At 38.6% G+C, this 22,760-nt stretch overlaps 1 protein-coding gene across 1 annotated transcript in view; it reads right to left on the bottom strand.

Moving 5' to 3' along the window:
* Positions 1–22,760, bottom strand: part of LOC126285431 (cubilin-like) — a 1,398,426-nt gene that overhangs the window by 534,409 nt on the left and 841,257 nt on the right. The window contains exon 39 of the mRNA XM_049984811.1: positions 72–282. Within this exon, the coding sequence (XP_049840768.1) occupies positions 72–282 (211 nt within the window). The remainder of the gene's footprint in view (positions 1–71; positions 283–22,760) is intronic.

Below are 22,760 nucleotides of genomic sequence, written 5' to 3'. Positions count from 1 at the left end.
TGCAGTTAAGACAACTGGACAAAAAAAGGGAACATTTAGTCAGAAAAGTTTGCTGTAAGCATGTTACATACCACTTGCATTAACAGGTGGAACAACATAATCAGGGGTCTGCGTTACTTGCTCCAGCTGTAGCCATTCTAGAAGAAAATAGACCCCTTCGCGAGCACCAAGAGTACTCAGCACAATGTAGATAATGTTTGATGTTGAAGTGAATGACTCCGGAGTCCTACCACCACAGTAATCTGTGTGTGTTGGTGCAGTCTCATCATAGCCATCATACACCTAGAGGATGCAAAAGGATCATATTATTATTAGCAATAAAATCAAACTGAAGAAAGACACAGTACAAGTATAAATTCTTTTAAATAATACACATGAAAATAATATCCAAGGGTACAACAGTTTTGTAGTCATGTAAGTGGCAGTATTTGAATGTAAACATTACAAGCTAGGCCTAACTATGCCTCTGAAATAACAGCACATACAGAAATGAATCAGTGTCACTGATTACACTTTTTTAATTAGATTTGTGTGACAAATTTCAGTATCCAATCATCCATCATGCTACATACTGAATATTTTTCTGATGCATAATACAACTTACTGAGGAAGGACTTGCAACAACCAAATCAGTATTAAGACTTCAAATTTATTTTATAGGCTGGCTGGAGTGGCTGAGCAGTTCTAGGCGCTACAATCTGGAACCGTGTGACCGCTACGGTCACAGGTTCGAATCCTGCCTCGGGCATGGATGTGTGTGATGTCTTATGTTAGTTAGGCTTAAGTAGTTCTCCATGAGATAAACATTTAAATTAAGAATACACAAAGGCAACACTTGCTCTGACATTTGCTCTCATTACATACTATGTCTTCTCTCTTCTTATCAGAGTAAGTATCGAGTCTTTCAGTTCTCATGTCCCACTAATATAGAGGCTTACAGTAGCATCTGATTTCAATGCCTATTGGATTACACATCGACCAATGTAGGCTAAGAACAAAGTTGATCCAGTATCCAACTGTTTCTTAAAATAAATTTACATACCATGAATAGAAATTATTTATACAAGGTCTGTTCAAAAAATTCCAGAACATTCATAATTTGGCGCCAATAGTGTGTTACCGTAAATGCAGTTGGCATTCCTGCACATGCTTGTGTTTAATGTGTAACTGCCAGGGTTTCATTGTTGTATGCCTGTTAATTATATTGCTCTGTGCTGCATTGAATAGAATGTTGTGTCACACGATTTGCAAATTGCAGGATGGCAGAGTTAGAGGAGCAACAAATCTGCATTAAGTTTTGTGTGAAACTCAAGAAAACCTTTACAGAGACACAACAAATGATTCAGGAAGTCTATGGTGATGAGTGCTTAAGCCATACTCGATGTTATGAATGGTTTGCACGGTTTAAAAATGGCCAGACAGGAATTAAGGATTACTCTTGTTCAGGACACCCCAGGACATCTACCGACAGCACTCATGTCAGGAACGTCCATGAAACTGTTTGAGAGAAAGTAACAATCCAGTTTCATCATGTCATGGAATCCTGAGACAGCATGTTGGAATGCATTGTGTTGCTGCTAAGTTCTTCCCACAGCTCATGAGTCAAGATGAAGAAAGACCTTCGCCTCACAATCTGTGAACAGCTTTTTTGCTGCACAAATGAGGATGAGATGTTCCCTTATAGAAAGTCTCAGCTTAACATTATGGCTCACACATAATTACCATTACAGTGCCTTATATAATATTTGTCTATGAGCAGTCATTATTACGTGTAGCATCCATGTGCTGCAATCACAACCTCTAAAAGTTGTAGATCAAAGATGCCCAATGTTTGTTCCTGGGATATTCCCCTATATAAAGTATGTGTATAAGACCACAATGAATCAGTCCTGATTGTATGAGAACCATGGCAAACAAATAGCTGAGCAACAATTTTCAAGGCATAAAAACATGTCATGGTAACATGTATGGGATCAAAGTAGTGGGACCTCACAGTTCAATGTAGGTGACTTGTTCATTCCTTGCTGCAGGTGGCAGGGCATTGTCCTATTGAAATGTGGCATTTAGAGCTGCACAATGGACTGGCCATATCTCAAGGACTAAAACACTCTGGATCTAGTTGCTGTTCAGATTGCCTGTATAATCAATATCACTTGTACCAACCATCACACATAAGTGTTGTTCCCTGTGAGGTTCACACTCATATCTAAATCATTTGATTCAGGTGCAGGCCAGATGTCAAAATTTGTAATTTAACTTCACCACAGTCAGAGTACAACTCACACTAACAAGAGCAATATAATATTAACACAGTGGGATAAAAGTACTCAGCAATCCATGGGACATGGGTATGGCTAAACTGAATTTCTGATATCCATCTTTTTATTGCACTCTGTCCTAATACCATCTCTGGATTGAAGCTTTCAGAGTGGTTGTGTACTGCACTATTGCCATGTTTATTTTTATAGATTTTGCAGCTAATTGTCTTTCACTTTTAATTCACAAATCTTATAAATTGAAAGTCAGTGGTGGAGTGAACTTACATTGATTTGTGTATTCTCTATGCTGTAGAGATTTACGCAATCTGGTTATATGCTTCTTCTTCCACCATAACTACTTCTTATTTTTGACCGTGAATACAATATTGATCTTTAATCAGACTTCCTCTCCAGATGCAGGCAGCTACAGTGACATGACATTAGCATAATGCACGGAAGAAAAGAAAATTTTCATGGTTTTGCACTAAAAAGAACTCTCACAGTTCATACTTTCATAAAAATTATTATTCAGATAACACAGTGTCTACTACACACTTCTCACAAGAATACATCTTCTCCCTATGAGAACTAAAGACAGAGTCCATCTAAAAAAATTGAATGGAGTTTCCATCATTTGTCATTCATCTTACGGCATAGAAAAATACATCTTTGCCAACTCTTACAGTGGCCGCACTAGTGCTTATTGTCATTGGTAGTAACTTTCATTGTACCACGTTGGGGTTTTCCTAATGTATCTATATAATTGCCCCCACACTGTGCAGTGACATGAAATGGAGGCACACAGTGTTTTGTATACACTCATACAGCTTAAATTTAAATTTTGTCGAAAGGGGTACAATGACCTTTATTTGTCGGCATATTTTTCTTTGTATATTGGGTTGGAGATGTCAGTTTGTCTTGCTTACACATTATTTTACAGGAAATACATAACTTACACAGCAGCAAGAGTGGCTACTTGTCATTTTGGCAATATTGCCAGTCTCTGTGTGCATGCGCACAAAATATATTTGTTGGCTGTTCAACAGCCGTTAATGCTCCATGTATTATTGGGTATGGTCATTCGGACTTCCACTCATGCTTTTAGTGTCATTTTCACACTGAGTGCCATACTATAATTTTGCTGCAGTGTGGTTTCCCATTGTGAGTGCGGTGCATGTGCATTAATCTTCAAGAACAGACGCTGTGACAGATAATTCACCTTTGATGCAGGCCAGAAAGAAATCTTCTCCGTTGTATCCACATTTTCAGTGGGGTGAAAACTGCACCCAAGTCAAGGTAAGTGATGCTTGCACAATTGTAGTCTGCTGATCCATATATCAGACGTTGCGTAGCATAACATTACCAAAATTGAATCATTGCACTTCTGCACATGCATTTGTATACCACTATATATTCGCTTCGTTGTGAGAATTGTTTTAGTCCTTGAGGTTTTATTCTTTGTTGTTAGTTTTTGAGTTCACCTTTTATGTATGGCTTGATATACACTTAAAATTCTCATAAACATTTTGTCATAATGCACAACAATGGCTTACATCTAAGGCTGACATTCCACCCATTATTTGTATCAAACATAGAAAATCAGTCACAACAACTGCATTATCGGTTCCAATTGCAATTAAATTTTGTAGTTTGAGTCACTCAGCTTTTAAACACTGTAAAAGTGCTAATACCATTCCAACGGCATCTGAACTCTCCATGGGCTGCAAAGCTAAAAATGCAGACACATTTTTTAAAATTTAATCTTAAATGTCTTATGATGATCACAAGATATTTTCTGATGCTTACATCTGTTGATTCAACTAATAATAAACTATATCTTTGGTCACCTATGTCACTTAAAACTTCCTTTTTGAAATGAGGTGCTAGAATACAATTTATTAGCTCCATACATTTGGTTCTATGTAATTTCATATCGTTTGTTGATTTCAAATCCTTAAAGCATTTTTTACAAATGTCAGTCAAGTGATCAATGTTGGAAATTGAGCTATGTTCAGCAATGTACAATGCTAACGTACACTCAGCCCTTGCACATGAATTACATGTTTTCACTGGTATGGCATAAAATGTCAGTTGCTTATTTTGAGAAATTAGTTCATATTTTGCTCTATGATTTTTCGTTTTGAATTGCTTTTTCAAATCGTTAATTTTTGCATACATTTCGGACTGACAATAGCTACAATAGGCTTTAGCTGAGTAACCTGGCACAGACTTCAACCTATGTTTGAACTCGATGCACTTTTCCCACTCTTTTCTATACCTCTGGCTGTAGAACTTCCATGATTTTTTTTTTATAATTGCGTTAATTCCACACAACTGCTATCGTTACACAACCAAAACCAATAATTTGTAAACAACTGCAAGAATTAATGACACCGCAACACATCGATACAACTAAAATGAATAGGACATTCCAAACAGTCCACTTCCAATACAGTATTCTTGTTCTCACTCATTGCTGACTCAGGAAGCTCCTACAGTTTTTCTGTGAGTTCGCTACTGCAGTGCTGCCAAGTGCCTGTTCTGTGTAAACGCTGTGAAATGATTGTGAATTTTGTAAATGAAGTGCAAAAGCACATTCACAATAAAAATGTGCTCGTATCTCAGACTTATTATGGCACTATAAATTGCAGCAGCTTTCAAAACTATCACTTTTTTGATTTCCAAAGAATTCTGTCGAGAATGTGATTAATTATTATAAGAATTTTAAAAAAATGCCCATTTTAACGTACTTACTCTTTTAGGCTTGTGAGAAAATATTTACATTTTCTATTCACTTGTTTGGCATCAAGAACTATGACACTTTACAAGACTGGCAAAAATCTCTTTATCATCTTTTCATTATGTTACTACTGTGTAAATGGTTGATCATTTCTCAGATACAAATAAGCTTGTGAGTTGACAACTTTTTCAATTCATACCTATTAATATACTAGTATTTGGTTTCATTCTTCAGTTTTATTAAAAAAGAAAAGTAAACACAGCTGTGCATTTCTGTACTAGATTAAGGAAATATGTGGATCTTTTTGTACATAATTAAGAATAGCCATGTATAAGTTTCCAAGAAAATTGTTAAAGTTAGCAGGTCATAAGAAAATTCATGATAGCAAGGAAGCCTTTTGAATCGCAATTGACTATGTTATGTGAGTATAAACGAAGAATTAATTAAAGTCTGTAGCGGATAAAGGTGGTGTAAAAGTATTTTGCAGTACAATATGCATGCTTTGAGTTTTTCTCCATAGATTAATCTTTTATTTTCCCTCACCACATGAGGGATTAGGGAAGTAAGGGAATGTTGATATTTATTAGGAAGAGAAAATTAGTACAACACTGAGGATGTAGTGGTGGTACATAACCGAAAGTGACTGAGTTTTAAGATCGACTCATATGCAAAAGATTTAAAAGATAAATTAGTCTTGACTGCCTAAAAAGTCACCTAGAAGTTGCTACTTTTTTTTTCGCTAAAGCCACAATTTTGCCCGCTAAAAGTTCATAAAATCTGCTAGTTCTAGCGACTTTGTTGAGACAATAGTATTACATTGTTCATTTCATTCTAGGAATTTCTTTATCTTCATTGGGCAGTTATCTGCTTAATTTTTTGTGAAATCGTTTGAACACGCAATACACACCACAAAGTAATTTTTTCTTAGCAATTTGTCATGCAGATTGATGCCAATAATATTTTTTGTTGTTGCAGACTTAACAATACTTATTGCATAGCATTTCCTGTGTTTTCGAAAATTTTTGTCATGCTTTTGCCATGGCTGTCAGATAAAAATGATACACTACTTTCATAAATGAACTGTTTTACATTTTTGTTGATAGTGTTCTTATTTGTTTCATTTTTATGTACAATGGATGGCCTACACACTTAATCACTGTCACTGTTTTTCCTAATGCTGGATTTTGACTTTGTTTCAACTTTCTGTCCACACTCTTGGTTAAAAAGTCCATTTTTACTTTCCAGTATTAATTCAGTCCTTTACTAACTGAAATAACATGAAATTTGTTTTCAACTACCAATTGATCGGTGTTTTCAGTCGCTGGTGATTTTTTAATGATAGGATTTCTGCTTTTATACAACATTGTCGACCACTCGTTTTTGTTTTAAGGTGGAAAAGAACTACACTTTTGTTTGGATAATGGCACACACATTTCCTTTCTAAGTTGCGACATCTCACTACTCAGTGAGCTGATGATTAACTGCACATTAGAGATATGCTCATTTAGCTTAATTATTTTGTTCCTACAACTAGCACACACTTTACTTTTACCATCATTATTTTCGTTTTTCGCTGGAACACTCTTCACTTGAACAGACAACACTTCCGCGATCTTGAACAAGTTTTGAATTTAACTCTTCAGGCTTTCCTGGTGAAATCTTAACATGTGGAATAATCGGGTCTACTGCCAGATGTTTGTGTCACTCTGGCACAGTATTTTAGTCACATAACTCGTGGCCTTCTTCAGGTGCTACCTGAGACTGCCTTATTGGAGGATCTTGTCCAGTATTTATGCCCAGAGGGTGCTGGGTGCTCTCTCTGCCATCTGCACCCGCCTGGCACTGCTTGTAATGGGTTGTCTCTTCCCCGGTGCTCCCTCGGACGTCTGTGCATGACTTGGTCGCCATATGTGGCAGCTGTCTGAGGCCTGTCCTGTGTCAGGCATTCCGTTGATGGTCTGTGCCTGCCTGGTGCTGCTCCTGAGGTTATATGTTGAGGTCAGTACATGCTTGAACAGGTCGACCATCAAATGATATTGAGTGAAATGGTCAGTGGCACATGTGTGAAGAGTGACACCACATCGAAACTAACCATGATGTTAGAGTCCACAGTGTGTAGCTGCCTTAGGTGTACAACGAAGATATTCTTCAACTGACTAAATACTATCAGGTGCTTCAACAACATGGCATTATCAAGATACTGCATAAAGATTAGGCAGCAAATGGCCTCAAGTCCAGTGCACTAGAAGCCCCCAAATCTAACATGCCTTCCAAAATACACGTTCAGTGAGTGATGGCTTATAAAATGTCAAAGAAGAATGTATTGTAGTCACTATTGGAGACTTATAATGGATGTGCTGTAGAGACTGAGGGACAGAAATCCAGAAACTTCAGCTAGGAAGTGAGAAAAGCAGTCAGCTTGGAGAAGAAGAACATATTCTACAAAGAAAAGGAAATGTATCTTAAAATTTATCAGACATTTTAATGTTCCAGAAGGGATATAAGAGTTTTATAAGAACATTGTTGAAAGTGATAAATAGATTTCCTGTTTAATATTCTGGTTGCCAGTATGTTTTGTTATATTTGAATAGACTTTGTTGCTATTTTGCTCTTCTGGTTATCAAAGATGTTCCATTAAGTACAACTAAAATGTACAGATAAAAAAATCTACTCACCAAGCACAGGCAGGAGAACACACTCACAACAAGGTTTAACTTTTACAAGATTTGGTAGGCAGTGGCTCCTTCTTCTGGCAGAGAAGTGGGAGGGGAAGGAAGAAGGGTGAAGGAAAAGGACTGGAAAAGTTTAGGGAAGGCAGTACAGTTAATAAAAGTCACCCAGAACCCCAGATCAAGGGAAACTTACCAGACAGGATGAGAAGGAAAGACTGAATCACTCTTGCCTGTAAAGGATTTTGTGCACAAATTGACTTCTCGATTACATCCAATAAATGTTCAATGGGATTCATGTTGTGTGATCTGGGTGCTCAAATCATTCAGTTAAACAGTCCAGAATTTTTTTCAAACCAATCACAAACAATTGTGGCCTGGTCACATCGCACATTGTCATCCACAAAAATTTCATTGTTGCTTGGGAATCTGAAGTCCATGAATGGCTGGTAGCCAAAAATAACCATTTCCAGGAATGACTGGTTTAGCTGGAAAGAGCAACCAGTCCATTCCACATAAATACAGCCCACACCATTATGCAGCCACCAACAACTTTCACAGTGCCATGTTCCAACCTGGGTGCATAGCTTCAAGAGGTCTGTGACAGACTAGAACCCTATCATCAGTTTTTGCCCAGAGAAAGCAGGACTCATATTAACAGTTGTCTAGGGTTCAACTGAATGGTCAGCAGCCAAGGAGAGGCACTGCAGGCGATGTCATGATGTTAGCAAAAGCAATTGTGTTGTTCATCTTCTGCCATATGACATTAATGTCAGATTTTGTCACACTGTCCTAACGTATACATTCATCATATGTCCCACACTGATTTCTACAGTTATTTTATGCAGTGTTGCTTGTCTACAACTCTATGACAAAGCGAGCTGGCGCAGTGGTTAGCACACTGGACTCGCATTCGGGAGGACGACGGTTCAATCCCGTCTCCGGCCATCCTGATTTAGGTTTTCCATGATTTCCCTAAATCGCTTCAGGCAAATGCCAGGATGTTTCCTTTGAAAGGGCATGGATGATTTCCTTCCCAATCCTTCCCTTACCCGAGCTTGTGCTCCGTCTCTAATGACCTCGTTGTCGACGGGACGTTAAACACTAACCACCACCACCACCACCACCACTACAACTCTACGCAAACATCACTGCTCTCAGTCATTAAGTGAAGGCTGTTAACCACTGTGTTGTCTGTGGTGAAAGGTAATGCCTTAATTTGGTACTCTCAGCACACTGTTGACACTGTGGATATTGGAATATCGAATTCCCTAAGGATTTCTGAATTACCATTCAGCATTTAATGCCAGTTAATTCCTCTTGTGTGGCTGTAATCATGCCAGAAACATTTCCACATGAATCACCTCAGTACAAATAACTGCTCCACCAATGCACTGCCCTTTTATACCTTGTTTACATGATACTACTGCCATCTGTATATGTGCATCACTTTGTCACCTCAACGTATGTCTTGTCACATTGACAGGGTATGTCACACATCCCAGATTTCCATATCCAAGATCATATTTGACACCACCAAGCAGTGCCTGTGTTTTAGCTGGTAGGCAGAAGACTGTCCTGACTTGATGTTTCTAGAGAATTTGTGCTATCTTTCCAGTTGTTTGGTGTTGTGGTCTTCAGTCCTGAGACTGGTTTGATGCAGCTCTCCATGGTAATCCATCCTGTGCAAGCTCCTTCATCTCCCAGTACCTACTGCACCCTACATCCTTCTGAATCTTTCCAGTTAATGTGCCACAAAATGGAATAAATGCAATGGTTGGATTCTACTTGAGTTCCTCTTCTGTTCCTGGCCATTCTACAGTGATTACACAATGTAGGGCTCTCCAAATTGGATCCTCCATGTAGCTGTTCTTCCAGAACGCAGTCCTCAAACTTCCAAGTTCTTGCTTGAGCCCTTCACTGGTGAAGCTCTATACACCAATGTTTTCAGTACTCCATTCCACTTTCCTATGTCAGAGTAGCTGTCAATGTGTAGGTATGGGTCAGAATGTGTGCTTTTTCCAGTATGTGCCATGGTCCAACTTTGCATCTATTCTTCTTTTTACCAGGACATTCAAGAACGGAGAGAATTCCATCCACCTCGACTTCCATGGTGAAACTTATTTTCTGGTGTATGAAATTGAGGTGTATGAGGGAGCCATTCAGCTTTTATCCTCCATGTAACCATTATGATGAAGGTGTTGTCTACATACCAGAAAAACAGGCAGATTTCAATTTGGCTGAGACAAGAGCTTCCTCCTTGAAATGTTTCACAAACAAGTTGGTGGCAACTGGCAGAAGTGGGTCCTTCATGATTACTCCTTCCATCTGAGCATAGTCAAAAAGAAACTATGTCAACATCAAGACATGCCTAGTAAGAGTTGTTGTCTCAATTTCAAATTTGTGGCCAATAAATTCCAGTGATACCTATAAAGGCACTTGCATGAAAAGAGAGCCATTGTCTAAGTTGACAAGGATGTCAGTATTCTTAAGCTTACAGCTTTTAAGAAATGCAACAAAATCACAGAGTTGTGGATATGATGTTAACATATTTGATATAAGGACTGAGGAAATCCTCCAGATACTTAGCATGTGAGTATGTTGGTGCACCTGTGTTGCTAACAATGGGGTGCAAAAGCACTCCATCTTTCAGAAGTCCATAAATTCTCAGTGGAACTGGTTTTCTCCAACACAGCTTCTTAACTTCACATGGTACATAGGTTTCTGTGAGAGGTGCCACAGTTTTCCTCTCCACCCTCTTGGTAGGACAGTGTTGATTTTCTGGTATACAATGTCTTTTAGCACATCTCCAAGTGATATAGTTTTCCACCCATCAGCTAGAGCACAGGCACTGTCTGATTGTGTCAAATACAACTTTGGACTATGGAAACCTGCAATCTATCAGATACCTTGCCAATACAGTAAGACAGATATAGATTAGATAGTATGTACGGGCAAACATCATTGCCAAGAATATCAACAGTGCACCAGGATGCCAAACAACTCAAGTGTCATGGAAAATTGGCTATCAGAATTACACAAAAAGTATAATAACCATACTAAGGTTCTGGCACAGTCAATTAACTTCTGTGACCACCTCATTAAAGAATACATCAAGGTTCAAGTAAGGGAACCACTGATCCATTGTGGTAATGGCTACATTCCTAGCATGGCCTGGGAACCCACACTTAGTTTGATAAAGAAGAAGAAAGAAATAACAACACAATAAAATGAATTTGTTGAAGAATAACAAATCTGTAACAGAAATGGTTGGTTGTTGAGGCTTTCACTGTTTGTTCTGGGTGTGTGGCTCACAAAATATTCAAGTTGTGGAACTGTGGGATGGCCAGTGCATATTCAAACGACATTACTCATGGCTGGAGCATGAAGATTAGAGTTCAGCTATTCTGCATGTTGAATGTCATTCTGACTTGGGTTAAATGTGGTGGATGGCACCATCCAACCACAAAATGCTGGCGTGACTGATAAGTAACTGTAACATGATAACACAATTGTCTACATAGGCCAATTCATCCATAGACTCAAATTTGATTGATCATCTGTGGGATGCTATTAGTTGAAATACTGCAGCTATAAAATGAGGATATGGGGTCATCAGTGAGCTTTAGATGACGCTTGTCCACCAATTTGGTGGAAGCACTCTGGGAGGAACCATGGACCATGTACCTTGCTGTTGATGGGGAGGCTTGCGTGCCTCAACGATATAGATAGCCATACCGTAGGTGCAACCACAACAGAGGGGTATCTGTTGAGAGGCCAGACAAACGTGTGGTTCCTGAAGAGGGGCAGCAGCCTTTTCAGTAGTTGCAGGGGCAACAGTCTGGATGATTGACTGATCTGGCCTTGTAACAATAACCAAAACTGCCTTGCTCTGCTGGTACTGCGAACGGCTAAAAGCAAGGGGAAACTACGGCCGTAATTTTTCCCGAGGGCATGCAGCTTTACTGTATGATTAAATGATGATGGTGTCCTCTTGGGTAAAATATTCTGGAGGTAAAATAGTCCCCCATTTGGATCTCTGGGCGGGGACTACTCAAGAGGATGTTGTTATCAGGAGAAAGAAAACTGGTGTTCTACGGATCGGAGTGTGGAATGTCAAATCCCTTAATCGGGCAGGTAGGTAAAAACATTTAAAAAGGGAAATGGATAGGTTAAAGTTAGATATAGTGGGAATTAGTGAAGTTCAGTGGCAGGAGGAACAAGACTTTTGGTCAGGTGACTACAGGGTTATAAACACAAAATCAAATAGGAGTAATGCAGGAGTAGGTTTAATAATGGATAAAAAAAATAGGAATGTGGGTGAGCTACTACAAACAGCATAGTGAACGCATTATTGTGGCCAAGATAGATACGAAGCAAACACCTATTACAGTAGTACAAGTTTATATGCCAATTAGCTCTGCAGATGACGAAGAAATTGAAGAAATGTATGATGAAATAAAAGAAATTATTCAGATAGTGAAGGGAGATGAAAATTTAATAGTCATGGGCGACTGGAATTCGAGTGTAGGAAAAGGGAGAGAAGGAAATGTAGTAGGTGGATATGGATTGGGGCTAAGAAATGAAAGAGGAATCCACTTGGTAGAATTTTGCATAGAGCACAGCTTAATCATAGCTAACACTTGGTTCAAGAATCATGAAAGAAGGTTGTATACATGGAAGAACCCTGGAGATACTAAAAGGTATCAGATAGATTATATAATGGTAAGACAGAGATTTAGGAACCAGGTATTAAATTGTAAGGCATTTCCAGGGGCAGATGTGGACTCTGAGCACAATCTGTTGGTTATGACCTGTAGATTAAAACTGAACAAACAGCAAAAAGGTGGGAGTTTAAGGAGATGGGACCTGGATAAACTGAAAGAACCAGAGGTTGTACAGAGTTTCAGGGAGAGCGTAAGGGAACAATTGACAGGAATGGGGGAAAGAAATACAGTAGAAGAAGAATGGGTAGCTTTGAGGAATGAAGTAGTGAAGGCAGCAGAGGATCAAGTAGGTAAAAAGACGAGGGCTAGTAGAAAGCCTTGGGTAACAGATGAAATATTGAATTTAATTGATGAAAGGAGAAAATATAAAAATGCAGTAAATGAAGCAGGCAAAAAGGAATACAAACGTCTGAAAAATGAGATCGATAGGAAGTGCAAAATGGTAAGCAGGGATGGCTAGAGGACAAATGTAAGGATGTGGAGGCTTATCTCACTAGGTGTAAGATAGATACTGCCTACAGGAAAATTAAAGAGACCTTTAGAGATAAGAGAACCACTTATATGAACATCAAGAGCTCAGATGGAAACCCAGTTCTAAGCAAAGAAGGGAAAGCAGAAAGGTGGAAGGAGTATATAGAGGGTCTATACAAGGGCGATGTACTTGAGGACAATATTATGGAAATGGAAGAGGATGTAGATGAAGATGAAATGGGAGATACGATACTGCGTGAAGAGTTTGACAGAGCACTGAAAGACCTGAGTCCAAACAAGGCCCCCGGAGTAGACAACATTCCACTGGAACTACTGACGGCCTTGGGAAAGCCAGTCCTGACAAAACTCTACCATCTGGTGACCAAGATGTATGATACAGGCGAAAGACCCTCAGACTTCAAGAAAAATATAATAATTCCAATCCCAAAGAAAGCAGGTGTTGACAGATGTGAAAATTACCGAACTATCAGTTTAATAAGTCACAGCTGCAAAATACTAACAAGAATTCTTTACAGACAATTGGAAAAACTAGTAGAAGCTGACCTCGGGGAAGATCAGTTTCGATTTCATAGAAATACTGGAACACGTGAGGCAATACTGACCTTACGACTTATCTTAGAAGAAAGATTAAGGAAAGGCAAACCTACATTTCTAGCATTTGTAGACTTAGAGAAAGCTTTTGACAATGTTGATTGGAATACTCTCTTTCAAATTCTAAAGGTGGCAGGGGTAAAATACAGGGAGCGAAAGGCTATTTACAATTTGTACAGAAACCAGATGGCAGTTATAAGATTCGAGGCACATGAAAGGGAAGCAGTGGTGGGAAGGGAGTGAGAAACGGTTGTAGCCTCTCATCGATGTTATTCAATCTGTATATTGAGCAAGCAGTAAAGGAAACAAAAGAAAAATTCAGAGTAGGTATTAAAATTCATGGAGAAGAAATAAAAACTTTGAGGTTCACCGATGACATTGTAATTCTGTCAGAGACAGCAAAGGACTTGGAAGAGCAGTTGAATGGAATGGACAGTGTCTTGAGAGGAGTATATAAGATGAACATCAACAAAAGCAAAATGAGGATAATGGAATGTAGTCGAATTAAGTCGAATGATGCTGAGGGAATTAGATTAGGAAATGAGACACTGAAAGTAGTAAAGGAGTTTTGCTATTTGGGGAGCAAAATAACTGATGATGGTCGAAGTAGAGAGGATATAAAATTTAGACTAGCAATGGCAAGGAAAGCGTTTCTGAAGAAGAGAAATTTGTTAACATCGAGTATAGATTTAAGTGTCAGGATGTCATTTCTGAAAGTATTTGTATGGAGTGTAGCCATGTATGGAAGTGAAACATGGACGATAAATAGTTTGGACAAGAAGAGAATAGAAGCTTTTGAAATGTGGTGCTGCAGAAGAATGCTGAAGATTAGATGGGTAGATCGCATAACTAATGAGGAAGTATTGAATAGGATTGGGGAGGAGAGAAGTTTGTGGCACAACTTGACCAGAAGAAGGGATCGGTTGGCAGGACATGTTCTGAGGCATCAAGGGGTCACCAATTTAGTATTGGAGGGCAGTGTGGAGGGTAAAAATCGTAGAGGGAGATCAAGAGATGAATACACCAATCAGATTCAGAGGGATGTAGGTTGCAGTAGGTACTGGGAGATGAAGAAGCTTGCACAGGATAGAGTAGCATGGAGAGCTGCATCAAACCAGTCTCAGGACTGAAGACCACAACAACAACACTCGGTGGGGGGGGGGGGGGGGGGGGGGGTAGAGGGAGTTTACAGCAACCACTACTCTGTACTCCACAGAGTTCATAGTATGAATATCAGTCAAGCATCCTTACTACCACATGCAGTATTACACCCTGTGTTTACTTTTTTTATGCATTAGAAATGGGACAACATACATGTTAAATGCCATCAATAACACATTTAGTTTTCCATTATACTATGTATTCATATCAGTGTCACAGTGTTGTCACAGTACCATTTAGGACATATTGTCATGCCACATATTGTATGGATTTTACAGATTCTTTAACTGATGGAGCTTGGTGTACTTAACCAATATGTTTCCACCAATTCTTTGAATTTGAACCATGTGACTGAACATAATTTTTGCAGCTGAATGCTGATTACCAAAGAGCAGTATGTATACATTTCATGACATGTGGTTCAGTCTCTAACAGTTCTCAAGTTAAGTTCTGACAAAACTGTTTGTGCATTGTTATTCAGTTATTAAATTTATTAGTTTACAAATGGTGTTTCATACTTTTGCTGGAAAAGTAATTACTTTTGTCCACTGTGTTTTTCAAAGTTATTTGTGCACTGAAGTCATTCTATTAAATTTAGTATGGTAGTCCTCAGCTCATGTTTCTTATTGTTTGTAGTGAAATATTTCAGCGAAACTTTTATTCACTGTGTTTAATTCCACTGAGTGTTCCAGTGCTCGCTAGAATTTTTGGTTTTAGATAATAAATTGTGGGAACTTTTTGTGGTGTTTGTATTATGAGGGTTGCCCAGAAAATAATGCACTGCATTTTTGTTTCTCAGGAAAAAAAAAAGAAATGCTATGAATGTGAAATATTTGTTTATATTATTTGAAGTCTCAAGAGTGAGCACGCCAATTTTCCATCACTTCCGAAAGATCACGTAGCTGCAGGACAGTTTCAAAATGGAATCTGTAAGTTATGTATGTTACAAACAACGTGCAGTCATTGAACTTCTCACTGCAGAGAAATAAACTGTGGAGAATATTCTCAAACACTTGTGGAAAGTCTAAAGATCATCTGCTGTCGACAGAAGTACAGTTAGTCACTGGGCAGGGAGGGTGAGGTCATCAAAAGGTGGTTTGGCAGAGCTCCAGGGTTTGCAGCAGTTGGGGAGACAAACCACAGATGTCACACCTGACAACCCTGACCTACACCCCTTGGACTTCCCCTGTTTGGGCCATTAAAGGTTGCCATTCATGGAAGACATTTAGAGGATGATGAGGATGTCATTACACAGCGAAGCACTGGCTCCGCCACCAGGACAAGGATTGGTACCAACAGGGCATAAATGCCCTTTTTTCGTGCTGGACCATCGGCATAGGACGGGATGGAGATTATGTGGAAAAATAGGGTGTGTAGATAAAACACCATTCTTTCATGTATGTAATTCTCATGGTGTTCAATATAGAATTGTTGAATAAAAAATGCAGTGCATTACTTTCTGAGCAACCCTTGCAGTTGTAATTTAGTAGTATTAATAAAAGTAGTTGCTTTCTTAGTAGAGATGAAATTTGAGATCACTATTGTTAGTTTCTTAAATAGTTCTACTGTTGTAATTCAACTTACGATAACATAGATGTTTAGTTTTTCAGTAACTGTTAAAATTCTACCATGAGTGAGAAGTGTGGGCTTTGTCACTGGTTTGTGAGAATGGTACCAGGTTATCATGTGAGATTTGTTCAAAGCATTTTCATAGGAGGGTATGCAGTGGGGAAGCCTTTGGGCAATTCTAGTGAGATCCTCTCCTGGAACTGCAGAATCTCTAGAAGAAATCAGTTGATAGAGGAGCAGGAGCAAATGATCTTTGTCCTTCAGGTGCAGTTGCAAGATGCAGAGGAGGAACTAGACAGGTTGAGGAGGATGAAGGGCACTGGGGAATGGGAATTAGCAATTGGTAAGGTTGCATATAACCAATAGATTTGACCAACTGTCAGAGTTGAGGAGAGAGGTGCCTCTTGTAGCAGTAGGTGTAAGAAACATGCAGTGGTCCTCAGCAATTAGAGAGCCTAAGCCAGCTGCAAATTCTAACAGAAAGAAGAAGGTTCTGCTGCTAGATAGTTCACATGGCAGAGGTGTGGGCAAGCAGTTGAAGGAAGTCTTGGGGAGTGAGAACCAGGTCACTAGCACTGTGAAGCCAAGTTCAGGGTTGGCTCAGGTGATTGTTAACACAGGGGAGTTATGTAGGAATTTTATGAAAGAGGATCAGGTAGTGATTGAGGGTGGAGCAAGGAATAGTCTTTATCAGGATGGGGAGTATAAAGCAGCTCGTTATCTGGTAAAGATAGCTACTAACACTGATGGCACTAATGTGCACTTTTTGCAGCTGCTTCAATGTCATTATCAACTTCATCTTAATGCTGCTGATAGGCATGTTAAGATGGGGATGGAGAAGATACTGATTATGGAGGGCATTGCTCACATTGTAATGGTGTCAGTTGAGTGTATCAATAGATCGGGTTTCACTAGGCGTGGCCTTCATCTCAATAAGTATGGGATGAAGAGTCTGGCAAAGCTTATCCGAGGTTTGTCCGGAAAATATGTATAAAAATTGAACAATAACTTTATTTTACAATTATTCAGGTATTACAATATGGTCTCCTTCAAAGTACTCACCCTGAGATGCGATACACTTCTGCCAATGCCGTATCCACTGTTGATAACATTGCTGAAGGTCTTCAGTTGTGATGTTGTTCAGTTCCCGTGTCATTTCCACCTTGATGACTTCCACATCTCCCAAGTTCCGCCCCTGAAGCACCATTTTGCTTTTCGGGAACATGAAGAAGTCACATGGGGCTAAATCGAGTGAATAAGGTGGGTGGTCTGTCATGGTGATTGAGCTTCGGGCCAAAAACGCGTGCACAATGAGTGATGTGTGAACGGGCGCATTGCCGTGATGAAGGATCCACCTGCCCCCTTTTGCCAACTCCGGTCGAACTCGGGCCACACGAGCTCTGAGATGTGTCAGAACTTCAACGCAAAAATTTCCGTTCATTCTCTGGCTAGGAGGGAAAAATTCCTTGTGAACAATGCCCCTAGAATCAAAGAAAACAATCAACATTGTCTTCTCATTGGACCATGATTTTCGTGAGTTTTTTGTTCTTGGTTCTCCTGCTAGTTTCCATTCCTTGCTTTGAGATTTGAGCTCCACATCAAATTCGTAAAACCACGACTCGTCTCCAGTGATGACTCAGTTGAGAAAGAATTCGTAAAACCACGACTCATGTCCAGTGATGACTCAGTTGAGAAAGTCCCCTTGTTCCTCTGCTTCCAACCAATCCTCAGAACACTCAACCCTCTTTGCTTTCTGTTCTGGCGTCAAGAGCTTCGGTATGGTTTTTGCACACAATTTCTTCATTTCAAGTTTTTGTGTCAAGATTTTGTGAATGATTGTTTTGGGGATTGACAGCTCATCAGCAATCACTCTGACTGTCAATCTACAGTCTTTAAGAACACAGGCCTGAATTTGTTCAACATTCTCATCAGAACTCGATGTCGACGGGCGTCCTGGGCAAGAGTCATCGTTCTCTTCTTCAGGGCCATCCCAGAACCCTTTTAACCACTTTTTCGCGGTTGGTTCCTTCAGAGAATTGTCTCTGTAAACCTGTTTCAAACACTCAAAAATCTCACAGCCATTCTTGCCTAGCTTTGCAAGAAACTTGATGTTGACTCGCTGCCCCTCAATCAGAGAGAGCTCCATGCCAATGGCAGGTGAAAAAGGGTAACTGTCAACAAGCTGCCGCACACTCCCACCTTCACGCAGAGTGCTCTCACTTGAACTGAGCATTGATGGGATTGATTACAGCAGTAGTTCCACCTGGCAGTGACTGCAACTTGTAACATAAAGACATTATTCAACTTTTATACGTATTTTCCAGACAAACCTCGTAGGTGACAGTGTAGTGGGTTGTGGTGAGATCAATCATGGAAAAATTCCTGAGAGCAGCACCTTTTTTTTTTTTTTTTTTTTAGATTGAAGGCAGTAGTACGTATCCCTGCTTAAAGGAAGTCCCTATAACAAAGGAATCATCTTCAGAGAAGATCAGATACCCAAGTAGTGAAAGAATTATCATATTTCATGAAAATGTAAGAGGTATTAGAGAGAAAGTTAGTGAACTACTTATAGATGATGACTCTGACATTATTGGTATGTCAGAGCACCATTTAAATAATTTGACAGTTCAGAGGCTTCCTTTACAAGGACACATATTAGTTGTCTGTTTTCCAAGTCGTTCTTTCTGGAGTGGAGAAGTGGCCATGTACATAAAAGCAGTATTCCATTTGAGCCCATAGACATATCAGGACACTACACTGAACAGATATTTGAACGTTGTGCAGGGGCAGTTGAATTTAGTGAAATTAAACTTCAAATTGTTGCTTTTTAGAGGTACTCTAACTCTGACTGCAGAGCATTTCTGCTCCAGCTAGAGAGGATTTTTGGTTTCCTTTATAGGAAGTACAAAAAATTAGTTATGTGTGGTAACTTCAGTATTAATTTTGTATGTGATTATGCAAGGAAAAGTATGTTGGAAGATCTCCTAAATTCATATCATCAGATGAATACTACCCTTTTTTTTTTTTTTTTTTTTTTTTTTTTTTTTTTTTTTTTTTTTTTTTTTTTACGACCAAAGCCATCGACAATATTTTTATCCATTCTTCATTGCTAGATGGGGATTCTGTCAGTAAAGGGGTGGATAGCCTTTCAGACTATGATGCACAAATTTTAGCAATGGAAGTTTGTTATATTCAAACAAATGTTATATATAATTACAAACTATGTAGAAAAGTTAATCCAATGGCCATAGAGAGTTTTTTAAACATTGTTAAGGAACAAGAATGGCAGGATGTTTGTAGTGCTGATAACATAGATGACAAATATAATGCTTTGCTTAGTTGCTTTTCATTAGAATGTTCTAAACAGGGTACCAGCATTGAAAGGCAGCTGGGGTGGATGACTAGTGGGATAAGGATATCACACTGAACGAAGTGGGAATTGTATTAAAATGTTAGAAATAGTCACAATCAAACTACAGTAGCCAATTACAAACAGTATTGCTAGGTGCTTAACAATGTTACTAGAAAGGCAAAGAATATGTGGTACACTCATAGAATATACCATATGTTCAGTCATGATGGAAGTGTCCGAACAGTAGCACATGGTCAACGATATACAGTCAGTTCTTAGTAAAAATATTTCTTTTACTGATTAGTCAGATGTACAGTATTTAACTATCACTTTCTGAGCATTGCTAGTGAAATAAATAAAAACTTACTTTCTACAGGGAATCCTATAACTCTCTTGGAAAATGCCTTTCTGAGACTGATGCCAGAAATTCTCCTCTGTCATACTGACAAGGGGGAGATTGAGTCAATAATTAAATCACTGAAGGCTAAGGACTCTCATGTATATGAAGGAGTGCCTAGCAGAAAATTAAAATACTGTGCTCCACATGTTAGCCCCATCCTTAGACACATTTGTAATTTTTCCTTTCTGAATGGTCTGCTTCCTGAACGATTAAGGTACTCAGTAGGAAAGCCAAATTATAAAAAGAGATAAAGGGATCATGTAGACAATTTTAGACATATTTCTATGTCATCAGTGTTTGCTAAAGTTATTGAAAAGACTGTGAATTTAAGGATAATTGATCATTTTATTTCACATAATTTGCTGCCAAATGTACAGTTCAGTTTTAGAAGTGGTTTGAGAACTAAGAATGCTATATTCTCTATTATCTGTGAGGTACAGGATGGATGAAACAAAAGGTTTAGAATGCTATACATCTTTTTTAATTTAACTATGGTGTTTGATTGTGTTGATCACAAAATATTGCTTCAGAAGTTGGATCATTATGGAATACGGGGAGTAGCTCACAATTGGTTCACCTCTTACTTTAACAACAGAAAGCACAAAGTCATTATCCACAGTGTTGAGAATGGCTATTATGTAAAGTCTGAGTGAAGCACAGTCACATGCCCCAGGAATCAGTGCTGGAGCCACTCCTGTTCCTTATTTATATAAATGATATGCCCTCTAGTATTACAGATGATTCTAAAATATTTCTGTTTGCTGATGACACTAGCTTGGTACTGAAGGATGTTGTGTGTAACATTGGCACTGTTTCAAACAGTAAAGTTCATGACATAAGTCTTTGGCTTGTAGAAAATAAACTAATGCTAAATCACAGTAAGACTCAGTTACTACAATTTCTAACACACAATTCAACTCAACCTGGTGTTTTAATTTCACAGAATTGGCATACTATTAGTGAAGCTGAATGGTTCAAATTTATAGGTGTTCAGATAGATAATAAATTGTTGTGGAAAGCCAATGCTCAGGATCTAGTTCACAGACTTAATGCTGCAATTTTTATCACTCGAATCGTATGTGAAGTAAGTGATAGTTCGACATGGAAAGTAGCCTACTCTGCTAATTTCATTTGCTTATGCCATATGGTATTATATTTTGGGATAACTCTTCCCATTCTCAAAGGATATTTCTGGCTCAGAAGTGGGCAGTTCAGGCAATAAGTGGTGTAAGTTCATGAACCTCTTGTTGACCCCTGTTCATTAGTCTGGGTATTCTTACATTGGCCTCTCAATATATATATTCTTTACTGTCATTTATTGTTAACAACATCAGCTTATTTCCAAACAATTAGCAGCTTTCACTAAGTTAATTCTTGGCAAAATACAATCTGCATATAGATCACACTTCCCTGACTCTTTTTCAGAAAGGTGTGCAGTGTATACTGCTGCATTCATTTACAATAAGCTACTACAAGATCTCAAAAATCTTGGCAGTAATCCACATGCTATTAAATAAAAACTGAAGAGTTTACTCATCAGTCAATCCTTCTGTTGTGCTGAGGAGTATTACTGATATCAGAACACCTGCATGATCCCTTAAACTTCTCTATGGTAATGAAGTGTAAGAGATTGGGCTTTATTGTGCCAAAAGGCAAGAATATTACATATCTGGTAGCTTTTTTGTATACACATTTAGCATCATTTCACACTAATTTCTTTCTGTACAGGTACTACTACTGCATCTGTCTGCAAAATGATTGTCAGAAAAAGGAAGTACCACTTGTTACTTGGCATGGTCATTTACACTCACATAAAATTTTCTCTCAGGCTTTGGCCACTTTTATAGTTAAGCGCATGTGACACAAGCAACTAGCTACAATTATTGAGAAATATTTGATATTTTCCTTCACCCTATTATTTCCCATTGATCAATAGGCATTACATCAATAAACTTATTTTTTACATACATAAGATGCTGATTTCATCTGCACCCTATGTATATTTTTAATATATATTTCTTTAGAACTGAATAGTTCACTGTTACTTATATCTAGCGTCAGGCAGCTTTCTGTTCTCATGAGCAGTTCTGTCACTGATAAACTAATTTCATTTTCCTTATCAGATTAAAAATTTTCCTTGCCTTATACACACACACACGTTTTTCCACAGCTAATTTGGGGGTATGCTTTTCTTCTCAAGGGAGTGAATTTCATTTCAATGCTACAGTTGGATTTGAATGCATGTCCAACCTAAAAACCCACAAGTGTGTGCTGCTGCAGTATAGCTGCTGCCTGCCTGTAGTGGATACCTGGCATAATCAGAAAGTCTTGCAACTCTCTGTTAGAGCAAATGGATCATGAAACCTGAATATAGCTGTGTCACAGAATTGGCAGACCATCTGATTTAGGTTCTACATCGTGCATTCAGAAAAGATTCAGCACAGTGCCCTTTACCTTTCATTGTTTATACAATTAAATAAATATAGACTCAAGGAAAGAAAGACAGAATGAGATCTAAAGCATCAAGTAATAAGTGGCAGTAACTGATCACAAATCACACTGACACTAAACAATACTAAATGTGGAATATGGTTTCTTTACTGTCTATGATTCTATCTTGACAACTTTCTCTTAACATCAGCTTACACAATTGAGCTTAAAAGTAGAAAATTGGCATACATAAACTTCATATGAAGCCAACGACTATAAGACTACAGAAATAAACAAAATTTAAAAGAAATTTGTTTTAGTTGTGCAGCCATTAATATGAACTACAGTGTGCACATTGAAACTGCTCAAAT

Source organism: Schistocerca gregaria, chromosome 8 (assembly GCF_023897955.1).
Source record: "Schistocerca gregaria isolate iqSchGreg1 chromosome 8, iqSchGreg1.2, whole genome shotgun sequence".
In the NCBI taxonomy this organism is placed as follows: Eukaryota; Metazoa; Arthropoda; class Insecta; order Orthoptera; family Acrididae; genus Schistocerca; species Schistocerca gregaria.
The sequence above is the reverse complement of the archived record's forward strand: the minus strand, read 5'-3'. Positions and strand labels throughout refer to the sequence as shown.